Source organism: Corythoichthys intestinalis, chromosome 10, assembly GCF_030265065.1.
Source record: "Corythoichthys intestinalis isolate RoL2023-P3 chromosome 10, ASM3026506v1, whole genome shotgun sequence".
NCBI classification, from domain to species: Eukaryota; Metazoa; Chordata; class Actinopteri; order Syngnathiformes; family Syngnathidae; genus Corythoichthys; species Corythoichthys intestinalis.
In genome coordinates, this window is record NC_080404.1 from 28,439,517 (window position 1) to 28,462,088 (window position 22,572).

At 38.5% G+C, this 22,572-nt stretch overlaps 2 protein-coding genes across 10 annotated transcripts in view; one reads left to right on the forward strand and one right to left on the reverse strand.

Moving 5' to 3' along the window:
- Nucleotides 1–15,289, reverse strand: part of phactr2 (phosphatase and actin regulator 2) — a 125,474-nt gene extending 110,185 nt beyond the window's left edge. Inside the window, exons 1-2 of one of the 2 annotated variants that reach the window (XR_009064576.1) lie at nucleotides 14,572–15,289; nucleotides 11,652–11,787 (exon numbers count right to left, since the gene is read on the reverse strand). Coding sequence is in view for 1 of the 2 variants with exons in the window: in XM_057847735.1 (XP_057703718.1) it covers nucleotides 11,652–11,787; nucleotides 14,572–14,811 (376 nt within the window). In the remaining variant the exon portion in view is untranslated. The remainder of the gene's footprint in view (nucleotides 1–11,651; nucleotides 11,788–14,571) is intronic. The other variant, XM_057847735.1, reaches the window with a different exon arrangement.
- The window catches only part of LOC130922757 (pleckstrin homology domain-containing family A member 1-like), a 40,841-nt gene continuing 32,778 nt past the window's right edge, over nucleotides 14,510–22,572 (forward strand). The window contains exon 1 of one of the 8 annotated variants that reach the window (XM_057847739.1): nucleotides 14,510–14,781. The gene's annotated coding sequence lies outside the window, so the exon portion shown is untranslated. Of the gene's footprint in view, nucleotides 14,786–22,572 lie in introns of all 8 variants that reach the window. The other 7 variants (XM_057847738.1, XM_057847737.1, XM_057847741.1 and 4 more) reach the window with 7 other exon arrangements.

Genomic DNA, 22,572 nt, shown 5'->3' on the forward strand with positions numbered 1-22,572 from the left:
CCCTTTTTGACTTTGAATTTGGTCTCTCAGTGTTATCCAAAGGCGCTAAATAATTAAATTACATCATAAACATACACGTGCAACATGAATATGGCAGAAATAAATGCTTAAAGACACGGCGAAGACATTAACGGTAAAAGAGCGGCGTGCAGTTGGCTTGTGTGCAGCCACATGGCAGGACGTGTCTGAGGAGAGGTTTTCTACATGTCCGTCCATGATCAAACCTAAGTAAATATTCCTTTATCAAAAGTTTGTAGTGCTGGCTTTGGAGCCACTGCATTCGCGGCCATTTTTAATATTATGCGCATGTGCAGAACCATTTATTTTTTTGAATTCCTGGACAGTTAAGAGATGATTAACAAGTTTGTATTTCTTACGGTAGTTGATATAATTATGTTTGGATATTGCAATTGAAATTTGCTTATAAAATCCAGACACTTACTCTGGAAGTTTTCAAAATGTTTCTTGCGTAGTTTTTGAAAACAAAGGTTTGAATCCAAAAGTGTACCACCTAACCGAATACATATGCACTGCAAAAAAAAAAAAAAAAAAAAAAAAAAAACTTCCCTTGTTTTCAGAGTAAATCCACTAAAAATAAGTGAAATTATCTGCCAGTGCTTCAAAAAATGGTACTCACTTAGATATGTTGAAATAAAATAGCTAGCTGAAAGTAAGCTTAACAGACCTATTTTAAGCAAAACATTTGTATATTTAATAATTAAAAAACTTGTATGTCAGAAATGTGCTTAAATCAAGAATAGTGTTGAAAACATTATTTGAAAGCATTTTTTTCTTGATTTAGGTGAAAAATGACCAACTTTTAGATGTATGGGCTTAATAAGAACAAATACGATAGTAAAATCTACTTTAAGTAAGTGGAAGAATCTGACGCATTAATCTGTTAACGAGCCTTTAACACTCAAAACAAGATGGAGAAAATTATTTGACTAGATTTAAGAAAAAATATCAGATTGAGATGCCATACTGTAAATTTGCAGTGTAAAAGTTCGTACAAATCAATACAGATTTATTCTGCATTAATCATTTAGCCTATCAATTAATTAGGCTCATATTGGTGAGAAATATAGCCCTGACCCCTGTTCACCCAATCTGTTTGATCTTATTAATGTCCCGTCCCCAGCAAAAAGTGTACATGCAAGTTATGCTGTTATATCGTCCCTACTAATATTGGGACCAAACCTATGCCCTTGCTAGATAGGATTTTGTGGAGGTGTGTAAAATGACTGGTGGTGATGAGGTTCAAAAAGTTGAAAACAGCCAAGAACCATGTAGTGGATGCTGGGAATGGAAGATTTTTCTGTGTTTTTTGTTTGTTTTTTTTAGGCAGGATGAGCTTTCAGAATGCTGTACTACAACCCTCAATGTATTCAGAGAGACAGTAGGGATAGTGCTTGGTGTGTCTTCTCGTCAGAAAAGGGAGTAAGAAAGATGGCGGTGGAACATAAAAATTGCAAGCAAACTTACATCGGAAGAGGTTGCCTAGGAAGAAATTGGACACTGAAAGGAGAAGAGATGAGAATACAAAGAGCTGAGACATATGGCAAAGGTACAGTATCTGTAGTAAACCCCCCAACATTGGGTAAATGACAGCATGTGTGACAGGATGGACAGTAAATAAAGAGAGGTGAATCCATAAAGACTGGCAGATCGCAATAGAGATGGAAAGGATGTCCATCAGGTGCGAGTTATTATAAATGAGATGGAAACATGTTGACTGGTGCCAGTAGTGTGCTGGATAGATGGAAAGACTACTCCGAGGAGCTGATGAATGAGGAAAAAGACAGAAGGAAGTATAGCAAAACAATTTTACTGTATAGCACCTTTGACGGACAGTCATCACAAAGTGCTTTACATGTGTGTTCACATTCATGCGCGCATTCAAATGCCAGACTCACTGGGGATAACTAGGGGTCAAGTGTCTTGCGCAGGGAAACAATCGCAATGTGCTTAAGTGGGAGCCAGATTCATACCCCAAACCAAAGGACGACTAACTCAATCACCTGCACCACAGTCACTCCATTAGTAAAGTAAAAAGACATCAAAGAGGAATAAAATTAGAAAGAATGTTATCCAAATGAAAAACCTGTGATGGTATTGAAGTGTTTTATTGAAGGAACTATGGAGAAATAATGTTGATGACCCACTCAGTGAAGTTAAGGCAAAAAGTAGTGGAGACAAGATTCAATACTGAAGTAAGCATTAAGTAAGTCGTAAGTTAAAAAAAAAAAAAAAAAAAAGTACGTAAAACCACCTAGTATCATGACAACATACAAACTCCCAACTGGAGGAACCAAGCCGAGATTCCAGCCGAGAGCCAGAATCTTGAACTGTGAGATAGACATCGTAACCTGTCGACCCACTGTGCTGCACATCACTCAATATACAATAGCTCCTTTAAAGCTAAATGCCTATACTTAAATCACTTCCTGAATGTTTTATTTCAAATCAATTGTGGCAGTATAAAAAGCCAAACTCATCAAGAAGACATGCCTTCCAGTAATATCTACATCAAGGTGGCATTTTTAGGGACGGTGCCTTGTTTTTAAATAACAGCTCTCACCCAAGGGATCCTGACCTTCTTATTGACCGGACGAGGAAAGGGCTGAAGGGAAAAAAGGCAGTCATCAAATATTAAAGAGGTAGCCTCAGCGGAACAAGGGGCTAATAATTGTTTAAGTGCTGCTTTTGAGAGCCTCCATCCTCTCTTCCCTCCCACCTTGACTTAATTCATTAACTTGGACACGCTCAGTACAATCTAGCTAGATCATACTTGTGATTCTTTATATTTGTCACCTTCAAAACCATTATTTTGGATCAGAATAACATAACCCGCACTGTCTTTTGGCAGTAATACTCGAATGGTTACTGTCATGTCGCTTGCTCTTCCCATCTACTCCAGCCGACTTGCCTGCAACCCGATCTCCTGTTTGTTGTATACTGTTTGGCGCAAGGCATAATGCTAAAATGTTGCCTGTATTAAATCAATAGCTGACATCCTGCCAGACGGGCAGCTGGAGAGTTCGAGCTAAGGGCTGGTAATAGGGAGCGAGATTCAGCGACAGGCCATTGCGAAGGAGCAATTGGTAACTGAGGCTGAATAAAGGCCCACTCTTTGCGGGGAAATGTGGCGGTGCACACTTGCACACTCTTGAAGCAAATAAACAAGCAAGCATTCCTGCTCCTTCATAATATTCTATATACAGTCATGTCTGAGCTGAGTACAAACAGAGCCATTTGAAGGTCCTGTTTGAAAGGGGTGGTGGCCTGCTTTTGAATCTTCCATTACACGAGCAAAGGTGTCAAAAGGTTTGTCATGAATGAACATCTAGTGGTATTGATTTATGGCTTAGGAGATGTACGCAGTATGTCTAATAGGTCACAAAATTAATGTGACAAAAGATGAATTTTAAATCCAAACTCAAGTTTTTGCTTAGCTTACGCTTTCTCACTATTCAAACATAACGATCTATTGCAGCTCTATTTTTGCATCCATTCTAATGCCGTCAACCTCTTTTAATGGAGTCTTGATGGGGAATGAGGGAAAAATTCCCATAGACACAAGTCGGCTGAGTGGAAAGGATGCTCCAGCACAGCACTGTTCTTCTCAACTTGCCAGGTGCTCAGAGCATTGGTGATACAATCAGCAGTCAAAATTCTAGCGTCTTTTCAAAGTGAACGAGGCGACAACACTTTGTAGACATGCTGGTTGATTGTCTTGCTCACAATGAAGTCGAAAATTTGGATTGTAAATATATATTTTACGACACCAGACAAGTACATGAAAGCATTTTTACTCAAATATTACATTAAGAGAAGAGCACATTAATGCCAGAGGCTATTGGTATTTAGGCTAACACAAAATACAATACACTTGTCACAAATCATTCCACAGCCATCAACAACAAACAATTGGTTGGTCCTGGTATGAATTTCATAATATCATTAATGCTCCCTGATTCACGCTCTTCCACAGCACTGTTGTCTGTTTTTTATGCCTCATTAAAACCTCAAGAGCTTGATCAATTAAATGCGCTCTATCTTTTTTCTTTTCATGTTGTGTCAACTTGAAAAAAGTGATCCCTGTAGCCAAGTTCATATCATGCAGGTATGTAGGTCTGCTTTCAGCACCATACAAAAGTAATTTGCACACTTCCCAGACTACTACCAGTGCACCTCCAGCATGCCACATTTAAAGGAATTGAAAGGACCTGTTTTGATTGGCGGCGAATGGAGTCAGCTGTGATCACAGCCAAAGCAGCACAAATGCCGGTCTTAATAGAAAAAGGATAAAAGAAAGACTTCAAACCAACCACTACTTAGCTAGATTACACCACAAGAAAACTTAATGGATATACTTTAGCTTATATTTGTCAGTTTAATGGGTAAATTCTGGCCAATGACAAAATACTTACCGTATTTTTCGGACTATAAGTCTTTTTTTTCCCCATAGTTTGGCTGGGGGTGCGACTTATACTCTGGAGCGCCTTATGTGTGAAATTATTAACACATTATTATGGTTTCACGTGTTTTTTGGTGTTTTGGAGTGACACTGATGGTTTGGTAAACTTGTTAGCATGTTCTTTATGCTATAGTTTTCTGAATAACTCTTAATAGCTACGTTACGTTAACATACCGGCCACGTTTGCATTTTGTTGTTCATGCATCATGTAAGATTATCATACTGTACACTTATTCAGCATGTTGTTCTCTATTGTATTTTTATTTAAAATTGTCTTTCAAGATGACACATATGTTCTATGTGTTGGATTTTATCAAGTAAATTTCCCCCAAAAATGCGACCTATACTCCGGTGCAACTTATGTATGTTTTTTTCTTTGTTGGGCATTTTATGGCTGGTGCGACTTATACTCAGGTGCGACTTATAGTCCGAAAAATACGGTACATACAAACCACACCCACTATACTGTGGATATGACAAACTCACATACACACTAATTACTTTAATAATCACAGCGCAAGAGGTTTTCCACACAGATCGGGCCATTAAACCAATACATATTAAAATATAAAGTATACATATAATGTTTTATAAACAGCACAGTCTGATGGACATAGTGGAGCAGTTGTCTCCTTGTCTCAAATGCAAATTGGACTTCTTAAATAAAACAAAGAATCACAAAACATATTATCTGCAGTCTTCAAACTGTCAATGCGTGTGAATCTGAATGATTGTTTTTCTAAATAAGCCCTACAGTTGACTTATGAACAACAGGTATGTATCAATCACAACAAAGCTGACAGTTGAAAAGTCCTTACTTGACTGGTTAGACCTAACCATAATTTTGCTGTGGAATGCTGCTTCATACACACCTCTTCAAACGGACAATGTGAATCATTCGTAAAGGAAAATAAATGCGCAGTTAAACCTAGTCCTTCGATTTCTTTAAAAGTCCCTCACAATTACTGAAGGTGGAGGGAGGTGGGTGTCAGGAAAAAGTTTACAGGATGACCACCTAAACATCGTTCATTTTAACAAGCCTAGAAATTTTCAGTGGTACTGATAATTCACTTTAAGGTCATTCATGAAAGTGTGTACCCCCTTAAAGCTTTATATACGTTTCTTCAACAGAAATCAGTACTCAAAAAATCACATTAACAATTATTCTAACATGGGAATGCAATTTCTCTTCTGTATGACACAAAACTAAAAATAATGCGTACACTATATTGGATGACACACACATTTTACTTGAATGCACTCAATTTGGCTACCAACAGCTCCCACCAGGAATAAATGACCATGTTAGGGATAGTAACAATAATGCAACACTTCAACTTAAAAAGCCTCGAACAGCAAAAGCCTGTTTAAGTGAAGGCTCAGTTCACCTCCCCCTAATGGTACACATGATCTCTTAAGGCATTAGCATGTGATAAATATTGCAAATTCAGAGTATCATACACCCAATTCATGACAAGGCAAAAGACATAAAATGAATGCTGTGTCATTAAGTTGGCATTTGAACATATTTTCCATTTTAAGAATACTGAAAGAATAATAGTAAGAAGTCGTTAAACAACACCCTAAACAAATGTTTATGGTGGAGAAAAACTCACCATCATGTTCCATGACTTGACCCAGGGAATATTATCAGCAGTGTGAGTTGATCCTCGCCTCTTCCCGACATATCGCCCTCTTCCTCCATCCCACCCTCTCCCTTCATCCCTCCCTTCCTCGCTCCTCCTACCTGTCGGCTTTCCTCCCTCCCGCCTCTCACCCTAGTACAGAGCATTAATACTTAATGTCTCTTTCCATCTCAGGTCCTCATTCTCTCCTGTCTTCGCCTGAGTCGAGGTCTTTTCTCCAAGCTACCCGGCTCCTACCATGCAGAGGTCCCATCGTGACGCAAAAGCATGCAAATGAGAAGGTAGAAAAAAGCAGTAGCTGCGAATAGAACAGATGGATGTGTTGTGTTGACCAGTTATGATTTATGGCCACTTGTAATCATCAGAGATACACAGATCAGCAAAATGACAAAGTTCAGCTTCTATCTATGGTGCAAAGCACACTGTGAATGCGGTGTAAAGAGCAACAATAGTCTAGTGGCCAGCGTCCTTTCATCACACACCTACACACACATTGAAAACAGGTGCACCGTCAACCGGTCATGAACCGGTAGTACCAGTGTCCCATGACGACATACAAAAACCAAGCGGAAAGAGTAGATGTCAACATTTTTCAGAAGGTACTTTTTAAGCAAAGGGAGTGCTTAACCCCGTATATGGCTAGCCTCTCCCAGTCAAATTGAATAGGACGTCAAACACCGTCAATGTAAATTAAACAGTTAACAATATTTTTTCCCATTTAATTTTTTTAGATGTTTACCTTTTTAGGACATTTCTAAATTAAATCAGAAACAGCACAGGTAAATATTTTTAAGAAAATTGAAAAAAAAAAATATAAATACAAAATGACAAAAAAGAAAAAAAACAGTATTATGCTTTGCTTATTATCTTTAAATGTTTAATACTAAAAAACATATATGCTGCCCTTTTAAATACATGAAATTATGAAATATCATTGTTTACTTTTCCATAGACTTGTTGAGTTAAAAGGAACTCAGATGACCCATAATAATTTTAATAATATGCCAACATCAAATATTGAGTATAGAGACAGCTATCATATAATCACATGTGTTTTGTCCTATCACAAGGATTTATATTTCTTTAATTTCCTGTTCTCTACAGTTAATTTAATAAGCAGAATTTTATAAAACAAGCAGCCCAGCACTGAAACCAAAAAGGCAGAAATCTCTCCATATGGTGGTACAATGTTTTTTTGGGGGTTTTTTTTGAAGATGATGGCTTACTTAGTAACCAAATAGAGTCACTGATAGACAGGAAAAGTAGACTTTAACACTACATTAAAAAAAATGCATACACATACAGTGGGGCAAATAAGTATTTAGTCAACCACTAATTGTGCAAATTCTCCCACTTGAAAATATTAAAGAGGCCTGAAATTGTCAACATGGGTAAACCTCAACCATGAGAGACAGAATATGGAAGAAAAAAAAACAGAAAATCACTTTGTTTGATTTTTAAAGAATTTGCAAATCATGGTGGAAAATAAGTATTTGGTCAATACCAAAAGTTCATCTCAATACTTTGTTATGTACCCTTTGTTGGCAATAACGGAGGCCAAACTTTTTCTGTAACACTTCACAAGCTTTTCACACACTGTTGCTGGTATTTTGGCCCATTCCTCCATGCAGATCTCCTCTAGAGCAGTGATGTTTTGGGGCTGTCGTTGGGCAATACGGACTTTCAACTCCCTCCTCACCTCTTGGAGTCAAAATGATAACAAGAACAGTGAGAAAAAAATCCCAGAACCACACGGGGGGACCTAGTGAATGACCTACAGAGAGCTGGGGTCACAGTAACAAAGGCTACTATCAGTAACACAATGCGGCGCCAGGGACTCAAATCCTGCAATGCCAGACGTGTCCCCCTGGTGAAGCCAGCATACGTCCAGGCCCGTCTGCGGTTCGCTAGAGACCATTTGGATGATCCACAAGCGGTTCACTAGAGAGCATTTGGATGGTCCACAAGAGGACTGGGAGAATGTGTTATGGCCTGGACGTGTACTTTCTTCAGCAGGGGGACACGTCTGGCAGTGCAGGATTTGAGTCCCTGGCGGCGCATTGCGTTACTGATAGTAGCCTTTGTTACTGTGGTCCCAGCTCTCTGTAGGTCATTCACTAGGTCCCCCCGTGTGGTTCTGGGATTTTTGCTCACCGTTCTTGTTATCATTTTGACACCACGGGGTGAGGAGGGAGTTGAAAGTCCATGTTGCCCAACGACAGCCCCAAAACATCACTGCTCTAGAGGGGATCTGCATGGAGGAATGGGCCAAAATACCAGCAACAGTGTGTGAAAAGCTTGTGAAGAGTTACAGAAAATGTGTGGCCTCCGTTATTGTCAACAAAGGGTACATAACAAAGTATTGAGATGAAATTTTGATGTTGACCAAATACTTATTTTCCACCATGATTTGCAAATTCTTTAAAAATCAAACAAAGTGATTTTCTGGTTTGTTTGTTTTTTCCATATTCTATCTCTCATGGTTGAGGTTTACCCACGTTGACAATTACAGGCCTCTCGAATATTTTCAAGTGGGAGAACTTGCACAATTAGTGGTTGATTAAATACCTATTTGCCCCACTGTACTGCCATTAAATGTGAAAATAAACAATAACTTACTGGCCTTAACTATGTGAGAAAAATACCTGATTTAGAGTACTAAAACAGGGCATAATTACCTTGAAAGAAGTGTACTTTGAACTTGGGACTCATACTCTCATGGCGATAGAAAATTTGTAAATCCAATTTAATTCATTGACTGGCATTGACAGTGATAGACAGGGATGGCAACGAGTCGCTACCAACTCCTCCCACTTCAAATAGATTGGATGTCTACTATTAATAAACTTATGTAAGTTTATAGCAGAAAGATAAAAGGATTGTATGTCTATCATCTTCAGTGGCGCTGAAATAGTTAAGAACCACATGAGGCCTTAACATTAAATCTAGTTTTGTTATATTTAACTGGTTTTATTCTAGAATACCATACCTGCCAATGGAAATCTTTGAGCTATTTTTATCTTTTGATTTGTGAACTTTAGGCAGCACACATGCAAATAAAACAAACAAAAAAAAAAACAATTTAAAACTTAAAATTTAGTTTAAATAGGTTTTCCTCCCTTCTTAACTTCAATCACTTTCTAAAAGCTTTTCCATTGAAAAGATCCAAAGCAAAAAATAGATATGTATACTGTATGTATATAGTATTTTTTCAACTTCATTGGATTTCTCAGTTTTCAAAAGGTCTAGTACGCATTTCAGCTGGGGGAAACGTTTGTTCTGTGGCTGATCAAAAAAAGAACACATCTAACAAGTGCCTATTATCAACTCAAAAGCTGTCTAATCGCGGCTATTTTGGGGAGCGAGCCAACGCTCCTCTTCTCCTCCATTTCTACTGCCTTTCTCCATCTGCACACTCCTCCTCCTTAATCATGCTGTGCTCACATCTAATTTGGCCCACTCTCCTATTTTTTTTTAATTTTTTTTTTTGCAGTTTCAAGTCACATTTTCTCCTCTCCACTCACTTTTAACCTATTTTATACAAGGTATTTTCGTTCATCCTACTACTCCTGCCTGAATGGTTTCCTCTGCTAGTGTAATTAGAGGAGAGTAATATACTGTCCATTTGGAGGACAGCATGCTATTTGCAGTCTACACATCATTCCTTATGGACTATTTGTGGAAACAACCTCCCTAATGATGATACACAAGGCATTTCATGTTGTTGAACACGCAAAAACAATACAGTGGAACCTCCAAACTGGAACACAAGCCATTACTATGCACACTGGCCGAAGTAAAAATATTTTGTAGGAATAATGTCAAGTGTCTTAAAGCCTTTATTAAATAATGTAACATTTTAACATTTGAAAATTATTTTGTGCAGGAAAAATGCAATTATGCCTTGTGATATGAGTGACCTGACACTTTTTTGGTAGATTTTTTTTTCATCATTAACTAAAAATTGAGATCTGAGGGCTGTATGGTAGCAGTAAATGCCGCTCAACTCATGTGAAAACAAGCAGCAGTTTGCCAGATAGTGAACAGTTCTTCAAAAAGATCCTTCCAGTTGTTTACTGACACTCCTATTTGTTTAATGTCAAATTAATCATAGACGAAAGATAATTACTCCTAGACATTATACATTATTGATCCTTTGGACACAGCAAGTAATATTATTGGGATAAACTGAGGACTGACCTAATGTCCAGTACAGTACAGTACAGTATTAGGGGATTATGCCACCCCCAGATGGCCCAGGCAAATGCACCAGATGGAGGCACCATTATATGTCGCAACAATGAGAAATGCTTGAAGTTGTACTCACTTGGTAGCTACGTAACATGGGCCTATCAATACGCAGAGCCCAGTTTTTGAATTATAATTTTATTTTATTTTTTTTGTATCATCATCTGATTAATTAATTGTATACCTGTAGAGGGCATGCACACTCTTTGTCACAGTCTTCAGACTATAGTATGCTATCGCACACTATAGGCCTTGTTTTGGTATGGATAGCAACAGGTAGATTCTGAGGTTACCTGCTTTTTGCCGTCAAGTGCATTTCATTTTCTTGCCGGCACTACAAGTCACATGATAGATGTAAACAAAGATACACTTTATGTTCCTGATGAATGATGTTTGGACGATTTAGTCGAGATAGAAAACTTTCAATAGAACAAATGATATACAGTATCTATTCATTAACTCATCTTCAGAATCGCTTATCCTCACAAGGGTCAGGGGTACAGTCTTTATGTTGATTAAAATAATAGTTGAACTCCAAAATTTGAGGGAGTTTGACTCTAGAAGATTATTCTTGGACAGCTCGCTATACAAAAGTAGGGGATTACGCAAGTACTGTCAATACAAAGATTCACATTATCTGTATAGTTACTCCAATTATTGTGGCATGCATGTTTTTGCATGCATAATTCCAGATGTCCTAATTTCTAGGCTTCTAATGTATTATCAAAAAATGCTACTGAAGTCCAGCCTAATGTATTTTTAAAAGGATACTTCAAGCAGTTGTGACATGGGGAAATATTACTAAAATTTGTCATAAACATGACAAACATCGGTTTACTCTCAAGAGGCTGAGGGGTAAAATGGGTGGTAGGAAACACTTATGAAAAGCACAGAAAATCTTGTGGTTGAGAGAATGACGTAGAGCGACATTGAAATGAGACAACTACACACACAGAATTATACTCGTACAGCAGTTTAGTAATTAGACAGTAATTAGAAGAAAATGCCACTAAAAATGCAAGAATGACTGCTGGACAAACAAATGTCACCAAAGTGTTAAAAAATTGTCATCATAAGAGATTTCAGTTTGGTCAGCTCAATTATCTTTTTCACAATATGAGGCACAAAAGCCCATATCTCCAATAGGGATGTGATGCCCTTGCTATCATGGCAGAGCCTAAAGGTCAGCAAAGCCGCATTGATTTTTGTTGGATGCACAGTGATGTATAGATAAGTGTGATATGGTTCTTTATGTGATACGAGGTGTGTTTTCTTACCTGTGAGAGCTCCTCTGAGCCTCCAAAGGATTCTGGCGGCAAAGCCCGAGGCATCGCTGTGAGAGCGAAACCTTGGCTGGGAAGGGAAGGCCTGCAGCTCAGAAAGAGTGTCCTCCTCCTCATCTTCCATGGCGACCTGAAGCCCCCGCAGTAAAAGAAATACGCTCAGAAAAGTGCCACGTACACTGTATATTGAACAGGAAGGCTTGAGCGCCTACACCTTCCTTTCTTGATCGGCTTGTTCAAACTTGACTTTGTATGTGGGTGTATATTTGTGTGAGCTGTGAGCGTGTGTTTCCTCCTGTGTTCGTTAACGCCCTCCCAAGCACGCAGTTTGCCTTGAAATGCAACAGCAAATGGAAACCTGTTCTGTTCACTTTTTTTAGAGCCCTGAAACATGCACATTAAGCGGAACAAGCTATTTGAAGTAATTCTGATTTAGTTTAAACATGAATGGTAAAGTTTACATTACATAAGCATAGTCATGGAGATATTAAAAACATTTGGTTGTGATTGTGGTGACTAAACTAAAATGTTCAAAATACAGGCTAATGTTTTCTGTACACATCCATCACTATACTCTACAGTGCTGGCCAAAGTATTGGCACCCCTGCAATTCTGACAGATAATGGTAAGCTCAATTTCTCCCAGAAAATGATTGCAATTACAAATGCTTTGGCAGTAATATCTTCATTTATTTTTCTTGCAATGAAAAAACACAAAAGAGAATGAAAAAAAAAAAAAAAAATCATTATCATTTTACACAAAACTTCAAATATGGGCCGGACAAAAGTATTGGCACCCTCAACCTAATACTTGGTAGCACAACCTTTCGACAAAATAACTGCGAACAACCGCTTCCGGTATCCATCAACGAGTTTCTTACAATGCTCAATGCTCTGTTGGAATTTTAGACCATTCTTCTTTGGCCAACTGCTCTAGATCTCTGAGATTTGAAGGGTGCCTTCTCCAAACTGCTATTTTCAGATCTCTCCACAAATAATCTATGGGACTCAGGTCTGGACTCATTGCTGTCCACCTTAGAAGTCTCCAGTGCTTTCTCTCAAACCATTTTCTAGCGCTTTTTGAAGTGTGTTTTGGGTCATTGTCCCGCTGAAAGACCCATGACTTCTGAGGGAGACTCAGCTTTCTCACACTGGGCCCCACATTATGCTGCAAAATGTGTCGGTAGTGTTCAGACTTCATAATGCCATGCACATGGTCAAGCAGTCCAGTGCCAGAGCGAGCAAAGCAACCGCAAAACAAACGCCATGTTTGACTGCGGGGACCGTGTTCTTTTCTTTGAAGGCCTTGTTTTTTCCCTGTATACTGTATGTTGATGCCTTTTCCCAATAAGCTCTTCTTTTGTCTCATCTGACCAGACAGCATTTCTTCCAAAATGTTTTTGGCTTTCTCAGGTTAAGTTTTGGCAAACTCCAGCCTGGCTTTTTTATGTCTCTGGGTCAGAAGTGGAGTCTTCCTGGGTATCCTACCATGGAGTCCCTTTTCATTCAGACGCCCAAGGATAGTACGGGTTGACACTGTTGTACCCTCGGACTGCAGGACAGTTGGAACTTGTTTGGATGTTAGTTGAGGTTCTTTATCCACCATCCACACAATCTTTTGTTGAAATCTCTCGTCAATTTTTCTTTTCCGTCCACATCTAGGGAGATTAGCCACAGTGCCATGGGCTTTACACTTATTGATGACACTGTGCCTTGTAGCATTGAGATTGCCCATGCTTGCTCACAATTTTGCTTCTCATGTCCTCAGACAGTTCTTTGGTCTTCTTTCTTTTCTCCATGCTCAATGTGGTCCACATAAGCACACAGGACAGAGGTAGAGTCAACTTTAATCCATTTTAACTGGCTGTAAGTGTGATTTAGTTATTGTCACCACTTGTTATGTGCCACAGGTAAGTAACAGGAGCTGTTAATTGCATAAATTAGAGCGGCATCACATGATTTTTTTAAAGGGTGTCCAAAATTTTGTCCGGCCCATTTTTGGATTTTTGTGTAAAATGATAATATATTTTTTTATTTTTTTTCTATTCTCTTTTGGCATTTTTCATTGCAAGCAAAATAAATGAAGATATTGCTAACAAAGCATTTGTAATTGCAATTATTTTCTGAGAGAAATTGAGCATTATCTGACAGAATTGCAGGGGTGCCAGTACTTTTGGCCAGCACTGTATGAATGGATTGTACACTTTTGTACTATAATCGCTCTTAAAATATGGCCTTCAGTATTTACGTTAATACATATTATGCATGTCAACAGTTTTGAATACTTAACATATATATAGTTTTAATTATTAACTAACAATCACTAACAATTTCCCAACATGCAACAACTTAGATAAATCTTGTTTTTTTCCCCCCTTCTCTTCGATTATATTTACAGTCCTTTTAAAATTCAGTGTTATTAATACAGTCCTTTGTATTTCTTCCTACTTGGTTTGCTGTATCCGTATTATTACAAATGCAATGTGTGAACATTGCTGCTTTGACCATTCAATTTACCCAAGATGACAGTGGTGCTCGAGATATTTGTTTACGTTTAAACATGCACATCTGAAATCATATTTCGTCATTGGAATCAATGAGAATTAAATTAATTCCAGCCAAACCTCCCGAAAACAAAACATATTAATCGGTCAGTTTCACAAAAATGACTGATCAATGCACAATGCGACCGCCAGATGTCGCCAAATTGATATTCTACACAGGCTGTTCATGCTATGGCCGATTTTAACCAAGAGTTTAAAAGGGGAACGTCCTTTACTTCTCACTCTGAGTGGTGTTTAACAATGGCATTTTAATTTTGAAATACAAACCAGGAAAAATGTTAACGTGCCCGGCTAAAAGTGTATTAAACAAATGAACGCAGCAAAGGAATATTCACATGTTTTTATACTTACAGCGTCGTTTAGAAGTGCCCAGTGCATTTCAGTTTTCAGCTCAGAGTGATCATCTCCATAGTTGACGATCTCCGCTATTCCTACGCTTTCAGTCGCCTTCACCCCGCGGTGCTGAGGGTCTGTGTTGCTGCCTGGATCGGAGATGGGCTGAGGCGAGGAAGGGCGACCCCCCAGCAACAGCGAGGCGGTAACCGAAGCCACACATTGCGGGTAGGTAGGTTGACTAACTTCTGTAAGCATTGGACTCAACGTTGAAACGAAGCCTTGTCTGTGTAATTCTGTCCGGGGATGTGGTTGTTCGCTGCGAACGCCTCGTAGCGGCACTGCGTATAGCTGACAGGGTTAACGTGAAAATAAAAGTTCAAGACGCAATTATGTCGTTATAAGATTAACGTTTATACGGCAATGTACGATTAATGTTCAAGGGATGGATGTACTTGTCAGTTCTTTCTTGGGATAAATGGCAGGCTAGCCATTTTTCATGAACAACTTCAGGCACTTGCTGCTAACTAGCTCGTTTGGCTATGTACTGCTTGGTAACCCAGGTCATAGACGGTACCACCGGTGTAGCGTATTCGCGATGTGCTGTTTAGAAACACTGAGGGAGACTGAACCTAAATGGACCTGCTACCCGATTTCGGGGAATGAGGCCGAAGCCTGGTAGACCTTTCAGGGCCGAGTTGCATTATTGGGAGGCAGCAGGTAACCATGACGGTTTTGGAAATTACACCTTTGAACCGCTTGAAAGCACCTGCACCCTTATCTCTGTCATTACGGTTTCGTCACTTTCAATCGAGGAAGTGGTTCCTTGTCAAGTTTAATTCGTCCCACGCTCGTAAAATATTCGTATGTAAAATGTCATGAAATTTTTCTCAAACTTTCACAATCACTACATTTGTAACGCATTTTGATCAATAAAAAGGTTTTTTTTTTTTTTTTTTAATTGGATTTATAAGTAGAAAATCTATCACACACACTTAAATTTGAATTAATAAATATTAGGGGTGTAACGGTACACAAATATCTCGGTTCGGTACGTACCTCGGTTTTAAGGTCACGGTTCGGTTCATTTTCAGTACAGTAAAAATACAAAATGCAAAATATAAATAGGCTAGTTGTTTATTACACACTTTTGTGCTTTCAACAATAGGAACATTAGCCTATACAAAGCTAGAATTCTGCTCAAAAAGTAGCGGTTATTTAAAGATAATCCAACAACAATTTGCCTTTCAGACCCCGCGTAATGGTCACCTTTCTTTCTGAAAGAAAGAAGAAAAAAGAAGTCCTTTGCTAAAGAGAAAAGCAATCCCAATGACAAAGATTTTAACATGTATTTTACAAATGAAATGCCTCAATGAAACATTTTTTTTTTTATCAACGGTTTTCAAAAGCTTTATTGGTGGATTTTCTCAAGATAAAGCACCACACAGAAATTAATAAATTTAATTGTGTACGCAGGATGTGTTTATTATTCTTATGATTTAATTACAGGTGTTTTAGCTCATTTCAATTTATTTTATTTAAATGGGCTATTATTTGTTTTATTATGTGTTTATATTTTACAAGTATGATGTAGTATTCATTTATATTGTATATTTTATGTTGTATAACTTTAGTTCCTATGTGGATATTAGTTCCTATTTGTTTTGTTGTGGAAGAAGGGTTTTGTATTGAACACGCGGCCGTGTTGGTTATTATTATAGCAGAGAAGACAGCCGTTAATCAACAAAGACAAGTCAACTGTGCTCCGATCTACCACTCGAGATCTGATGGACTCAAAAAGTAGGTTACGATTGCATATTAGTTTGAAATTCGACCGAATCCACTGTATTATTACACAAGTGGCTTCCGGCCCGATCCTAGTTAGTAGTATTGACAGTACAAGAGGGCCGCGTCTCGCGTCAAATAATAAACTCTGCCGTTCTTTTCGCATCTAACACATGGCCACGCTGCGACTGGTGTGCATTGGCTGATTGACTCTAACGCCCGCGTTTCACTGCGTTCTCGCGGCGGCCACGTTGTCGCGCCGTTGACGTTTCTGGACTGTCCTACCGTGTTGGTCCTCATTATAGTACAGAAGACGGAGTAAATATAATCAACACAAAGAAACTGTAACCCGATCGACTCACAGCCTTGAAAAGTAAGGGTTATATTACGTCAGAAACTCCTTCGGTGCGTGTCCGTTCCAAACCGACTACCACGTACCGAAACGGTTCAATACTATTACATGTACCGTTTACACCCTTAATAAATATATAAGGGCTGCAGCTAGTGATTATTTTAGTAGATGTAAATTTTAGGGAATGCAAAACAAAGGCTTGCTAAGATTGCACTTCCAAAAGAGCATTAAAAGTGAAAACAAAATAAATTTCCCGAGTGTTACTTCTATGCAGAATTGCACTTTCATTTAAAAATACTTCAAATACCTGAGCTTACTTAGTCTCAAATGGTATAAAAAAAATAAATAAGTCTAAGATCTAAGTACAACAAGAGAACAATTGGCTAACTTGCATTGTATAAGTCCGCTAGCTTAAATGCTATAAATTGCTAACGTTTTTTTTTTTTTAATTTTAACAAATATCTTCACAAATGGTTCAAACACATATTCCACCAAAAAACTATGACTAATGCATAAAAAAACATGAGCTCAAACAAAAACTTACCTTATGTTTGTCTTAACCGGGAGCAGCTGGATTCAGCCATGCTAAATGAGTTATGTCATATTCACTGTTGCCACTAGAGGTCAGTGTATCCACCAAAATACATAAAACTAAATGCACTTTGAAAACAAACCACGACAATGTCACTTTAGTTAAACGAATCCCAGAAGCAGCACAATTTAATTCGAAGCTTTTTTCTAGTCGAATTACTCGAGTTAATATATTAATTCTTGCAGCACTAAAATATATACATATATTTTTCCTCTACAGTGAAGCGTTCCCAAATCAGTTTCATGTAAAGAAATCGTGAAGATGGAGATGCTTAGAAACAGTCTTCATACACCTGCTTTTATCCCTGTTCCAAGTTAATAAAAATAAATAAGATGCTTGTAGATTAGAATACTGTTTAGCATGCTTTTCCAATTGACTCTAATCTTGAAAAAATCTTACCAGTGACCTACCTCGATTTGCAACAATTAACAAGGAAAGTAGCACAAAGTGAAACTCTTCATTGCGTCTTCATTGCCAAAATATCTAAAGTGCAGATGTAACGGTAGACGCAGGTCCGCGTGTGTGAAGCGCTGCGTGGAAAAACCTTCTGTCCAATGCCTTCATGTGCAGATGCTGGTGGCTGTGCCGTCGGCTCGGGTTTATGGCACAGCGGTTAGTGTCTCTACCTGCCGAGTGGAAACGTCGTGTGCGCGTGGGTTCGCATCCCGCCCTGGTCAGAGGGGGGAGTGGAACTCGGGGTGGCGCTGACATACCGGTTACAGAGACAGCGTTATGCTAACAAGAATTTTGTAATCATGTAAGACATTCTACAACAGCATTCCAACATTACAACATTGCTGTTGCTTTATGACACCGCATTCAAACATACCTTAAGGTGGTTGTAGGCAAGCTCTTCAAAAATGAAAAGAGATGTGAATGTATTTTAAAATGTTTCACGAAGTAAACATTTTTTAAATTGTCTTTTTGTCATTAAATGTTCCGCAAATAGCTCTTTTATCAATTAAACATTTTATTATCACGAAATAAACATAGCAAAGTTGCTGATTTCCTTACCGTTTTACATACAGTGCCTTGCAAAAGTATTCGGCCCCCTTGAACCTTGCAACCTTTTGCCACAATTCAGGCTTCAAACATAAAGATATAAAATTTTAATTTTTTGTCAAGAATCAACAACAAGCGGGACACAATCGTGAAGTGGAACAAAATTTATTGGATAATTTAAACTTTTTTAACAAATAAAAAACTGAAAAGTGGGGCGTGCAATATTATTCGGCCCCCTTGCGTTAATACTTTGTAGCGCCACCTTTTGCTCCAATTACAGCTGCAAGTCGCTTGGGGTATGTTTCTATCAGTTTTGCACATCGAGAGACTGACATTCTTGCCCATTCTTCCTTGCAAAACAGCTCGAGCTCAGTGAGGTTGGATGGAGAGTGTTTGTGAACAGCACTCTTCAGCTCTTTCCACAGATTCTCGATTGGATTCAGGTCTGGACTTTGACTTGGCCATTCTAACACCTGGATACGTTTATTTTTTAACCATTCCATTGTAGATTTGGCTTTATGTTTTGGATCATTGTCCTGTTGGAAGATAAATCTCCGTCCCAGTCTCAGGTCTTGTGCAGATACCAACAGGTTTTCTTCCAGAATGTTCCTGTATTTGGCTGCATCCATCTTCCCGTCCATTTTAACCATCTTCCCTGTCCCTGCTGAAGAAAAGCAGGCCCAAACCATGATGCTGCCACCACCATGTTTGACAGTGGGGATGGTGTGTTCAGGGTGATGAGCTGTGTTGCTTTTACGCCAAACATATCGTTTTGCATTGTGGCCAAAAAGTTCAATTTTGGTTTCATCTGACCAGAGCACCTTCTTCCACATGTTTGGTGTGTCTCCCAGGTGGCTTGTGGCAAACTTTAAACGAGACTTTTTATGGATATCTTTGAGAAATGGCTTTCTTCTTGCCACTCTTCCATAAAGGCCAGATTTGTGCACTGATTGTTGTCCTATGGACAGACTCTCCCACCTCAGCTGTAGATCTCTGCAGTTAATCCAGAGTGATCATGGGCCTCTTGGCTGCATCTCTGATCAGTTTTCTCCTTGTTTGAGAAGAAAGTTTGGAAGGACGGCCGGGTCTTGGTAGATTTGCAGTGGTCTGATGCTCCTTCCATTTCAATATGATGGCTTGCACAGTGCTCCTTGAGATGTTTAAAGCTTGGGAAATCTTTTTGTATCCAAATCCGGCTTTAAACCTCTCCACAACAGTATCTCGGACCTGCCTGGTGTGTTCCTTGGTTTTCATAATGCTCGCTGCACTTTAAACAGAACCCTGAGACTATCACAGAGCAGGTGCATTTATACGGAGACTTAATTACACACAGGTGGATTCTATTTATCATCATCGGTCATTTAGGACAACATTGGATCATTCAGAGATCCTCACTGAACTTCTGGAGTGAGTTTGCTGCACTGAAAGTAAAGGGGCCGAATAATATTGCACGCCCCACTTTTCAGTTTTTTATTTGTTAAAAAAGTTTAAATTATCCAATAAATGTTGTTCCACTTCATGATTGTGTCCCACTTGTTGTTGATTCTTGACAAAAAAATTAAATTTCATATCTTTATGTTTGAAGCCTGAAATGTGGCGAAAGGTTGCAAGATTCAAGGGGGCCGAATACTTTTGCAAGGCACTGTAAATACCCACACTGGGAAATGGCACCTTAAAGTTATCAATATAAAAATGAAGATTCCCTTTTGCTAAATTTGTACACATTTTAATACCGGTGTCGTTTTGAGCTAGAGTTAGGCAATGTAGTATTTTTTCTATATTACTCCCATTAATTTTAGCAGAGCATATGGCAATTTATGTACCGGCCTCAGATTGGTCTTCTTTGCGGCCTCAGATTGGTCTTCTTTGCTGCCATTGTGTAATACTAAATCTACGGTCAGCAAACACGCAGTGTGACTCGTTTTCAGGGGGGGTAAAAGTATTTTACACAAATTCACTAGGTAAAGGCAGCAGCTCAAAGGGAATTTGAGAACGATGTTATTTAGGCCTCAAGAACATTGGTGTGTGAATGTGTGCGTGAAAGGGTAAATTTGTGCTAATGTAAAGCACTTTGGGCATTGTAACAATGTAAATAAAGCGCTATATAAGTTTTTTCTCTCCATTTACCAACATGAAAATGACTTTGGTGGTGGTAAAATAATTGGAATGACATAAAGGTAAAGTTTTGGACATGAATAAATTGATGAATCAGCTTATCAATCAAGACCCCTTGGTTTTTGTTAATTAATTACACTGTCCCACAATGAATTTTAAAAGTGATTTGAATAAATTCAAGTCATGTAATGGCTGAAACATACAATATATTTTTCCTCAGTATGTCTACTCTTGAATTCTTTTCCTAATTTTGTTGAATGTATAGTCTCACCAATGTGCTTGTTGCTAGCCTGGACTGGCACCGCGTTTCGGAAACCCTTGGCTTCTGGTTTTCGCCACCCCTCCTCCTCCAGCCACAGTTCCGGATCTGGTCTCGGTGTACGTGTATCTTCACTGTTAGCTACGGATGCCACGATTGTGACCACTTGAGTTGTTGTTGGTGATTTAGTTAGCGATTATTAATGTCATCACAGGAGGGACAGAGGAAATGGCTAACAGAAGACTCAACACAATTGAAGAGAATAGCGATCAGTACGTTCTAGGGCTGTCCCAAACGACTAATTTTCTCCCGATTAGTCAGCCGACTATTTTTACAATTAGTCGACTAATCTAATAATAATTTTTAAAATTTTATTATTATTAATTTAGCAATGAAATTTTTGTTGACGCTTATCAATTCACAAAAAACATATTGGAACACTCAAATTATTTATTAAAGTACAAATAAACACGTAAATAACAATAATAAATCACAAATAAACAATGAGTTCAAATGCTGATAGAATTAATTAGGGTAGCATCCCGATTGAAAAGATGGTCTCTTAAACTGATGGTTTACAACTTTTATTCCATCCTTGATGTAAACACACTGTAAGAGCTACGGTGCACACAAATAAAGCAACACAATTAGAAATTAACAAAAACTTTTCACCTTTTTCCTTTTAAACCTTATTTATATATCAATGATTTGCCTATATGAATTGCCTATACCTTAATTTATTACCTTATCATTGACAATCTCTCCCTTGAGTGCAATCACTGTATATACTGTATATATTTATGAACTTTTAACCTTATATAATTTTCTATACCATAAAATAAACCATAACATGAAATAAACCTTTCAATTAGCATTAAGAACAATACTAATAGGCCCATTGTCAATGAAACATTATTATTTAGTAAGGCGACAGCACCCTCTGGTGTACAAAAAATGAAAAAAAAAAATTACAAACTGCGTGAAGGCGCTTGAGGTGTTTATTCACGGCCGACGTGCAGCCAAGCTTGGCATTGAAGAGACAGGACAGAAGAGTGTACTCTCCTTTGTTTCTTTGAAATAAGGCAATGTTTTGGACACTCTGGTGCGCTTTTTTTGGCTTTGTGCCGCTTTCCCCGCTTGCAAACAGAGCATCCGACATTCTAACTTTCCACGCATATTTTTTTTAACCCTTCATTAACCGTCGACGGGATGTTGTGCTCGTCGACGGATTTACGTCATCGATGACGTCGACTATGTCGACTAGTCGGGACAGCTCTAGTACGTTCCCATAACCTGTTGGTAGGCATGCTAACACGTCTCTTTCCTCGATCAAGGTGTGCATGCAAACACGCTGAATTAGTTTAAATTGAGGGATTTTCTGGATCTGGAAAGTTTCCTTCAATCAGGCATGCAAACTGGTTAGTAGAGCTGGGAATCTTTGGGCACCTAAGACAGTAACAAAACTTTGCATACTGGAAAAACAGGAGTGGAAACAAACGCACAAATCCCAATCCGACACCGTGCCAAAAATATTACTAATAGGGCCGATAATTATGTTAGTGGAGTTATTGGGATGACGTCATAATTCCTATTATCGGACCGATAATTATCATGCACCTCTAGTATAAATTCCATTCACTTAACTATTATGTGATAGAGAGAGAGATAGATGGATGGATGGATGGATAGAATACAAAAATTAAGTCTTCAAAAAGCATTAACTGTAGTGATCATAACTTTATTTACATTCAACCAAAGCAATTAGTCCCATGGTCCTTAACTTCGATGGATAGGGCATCATACTGGATAAACAGAAGTACACCTGTAGGCTGTTTTATGGACAGGGGTGTGTATGAACAGCGCGGGAATGGGGGTACTTTCAAATGTGACCTGTAACGGTTTGATAAACTCTCG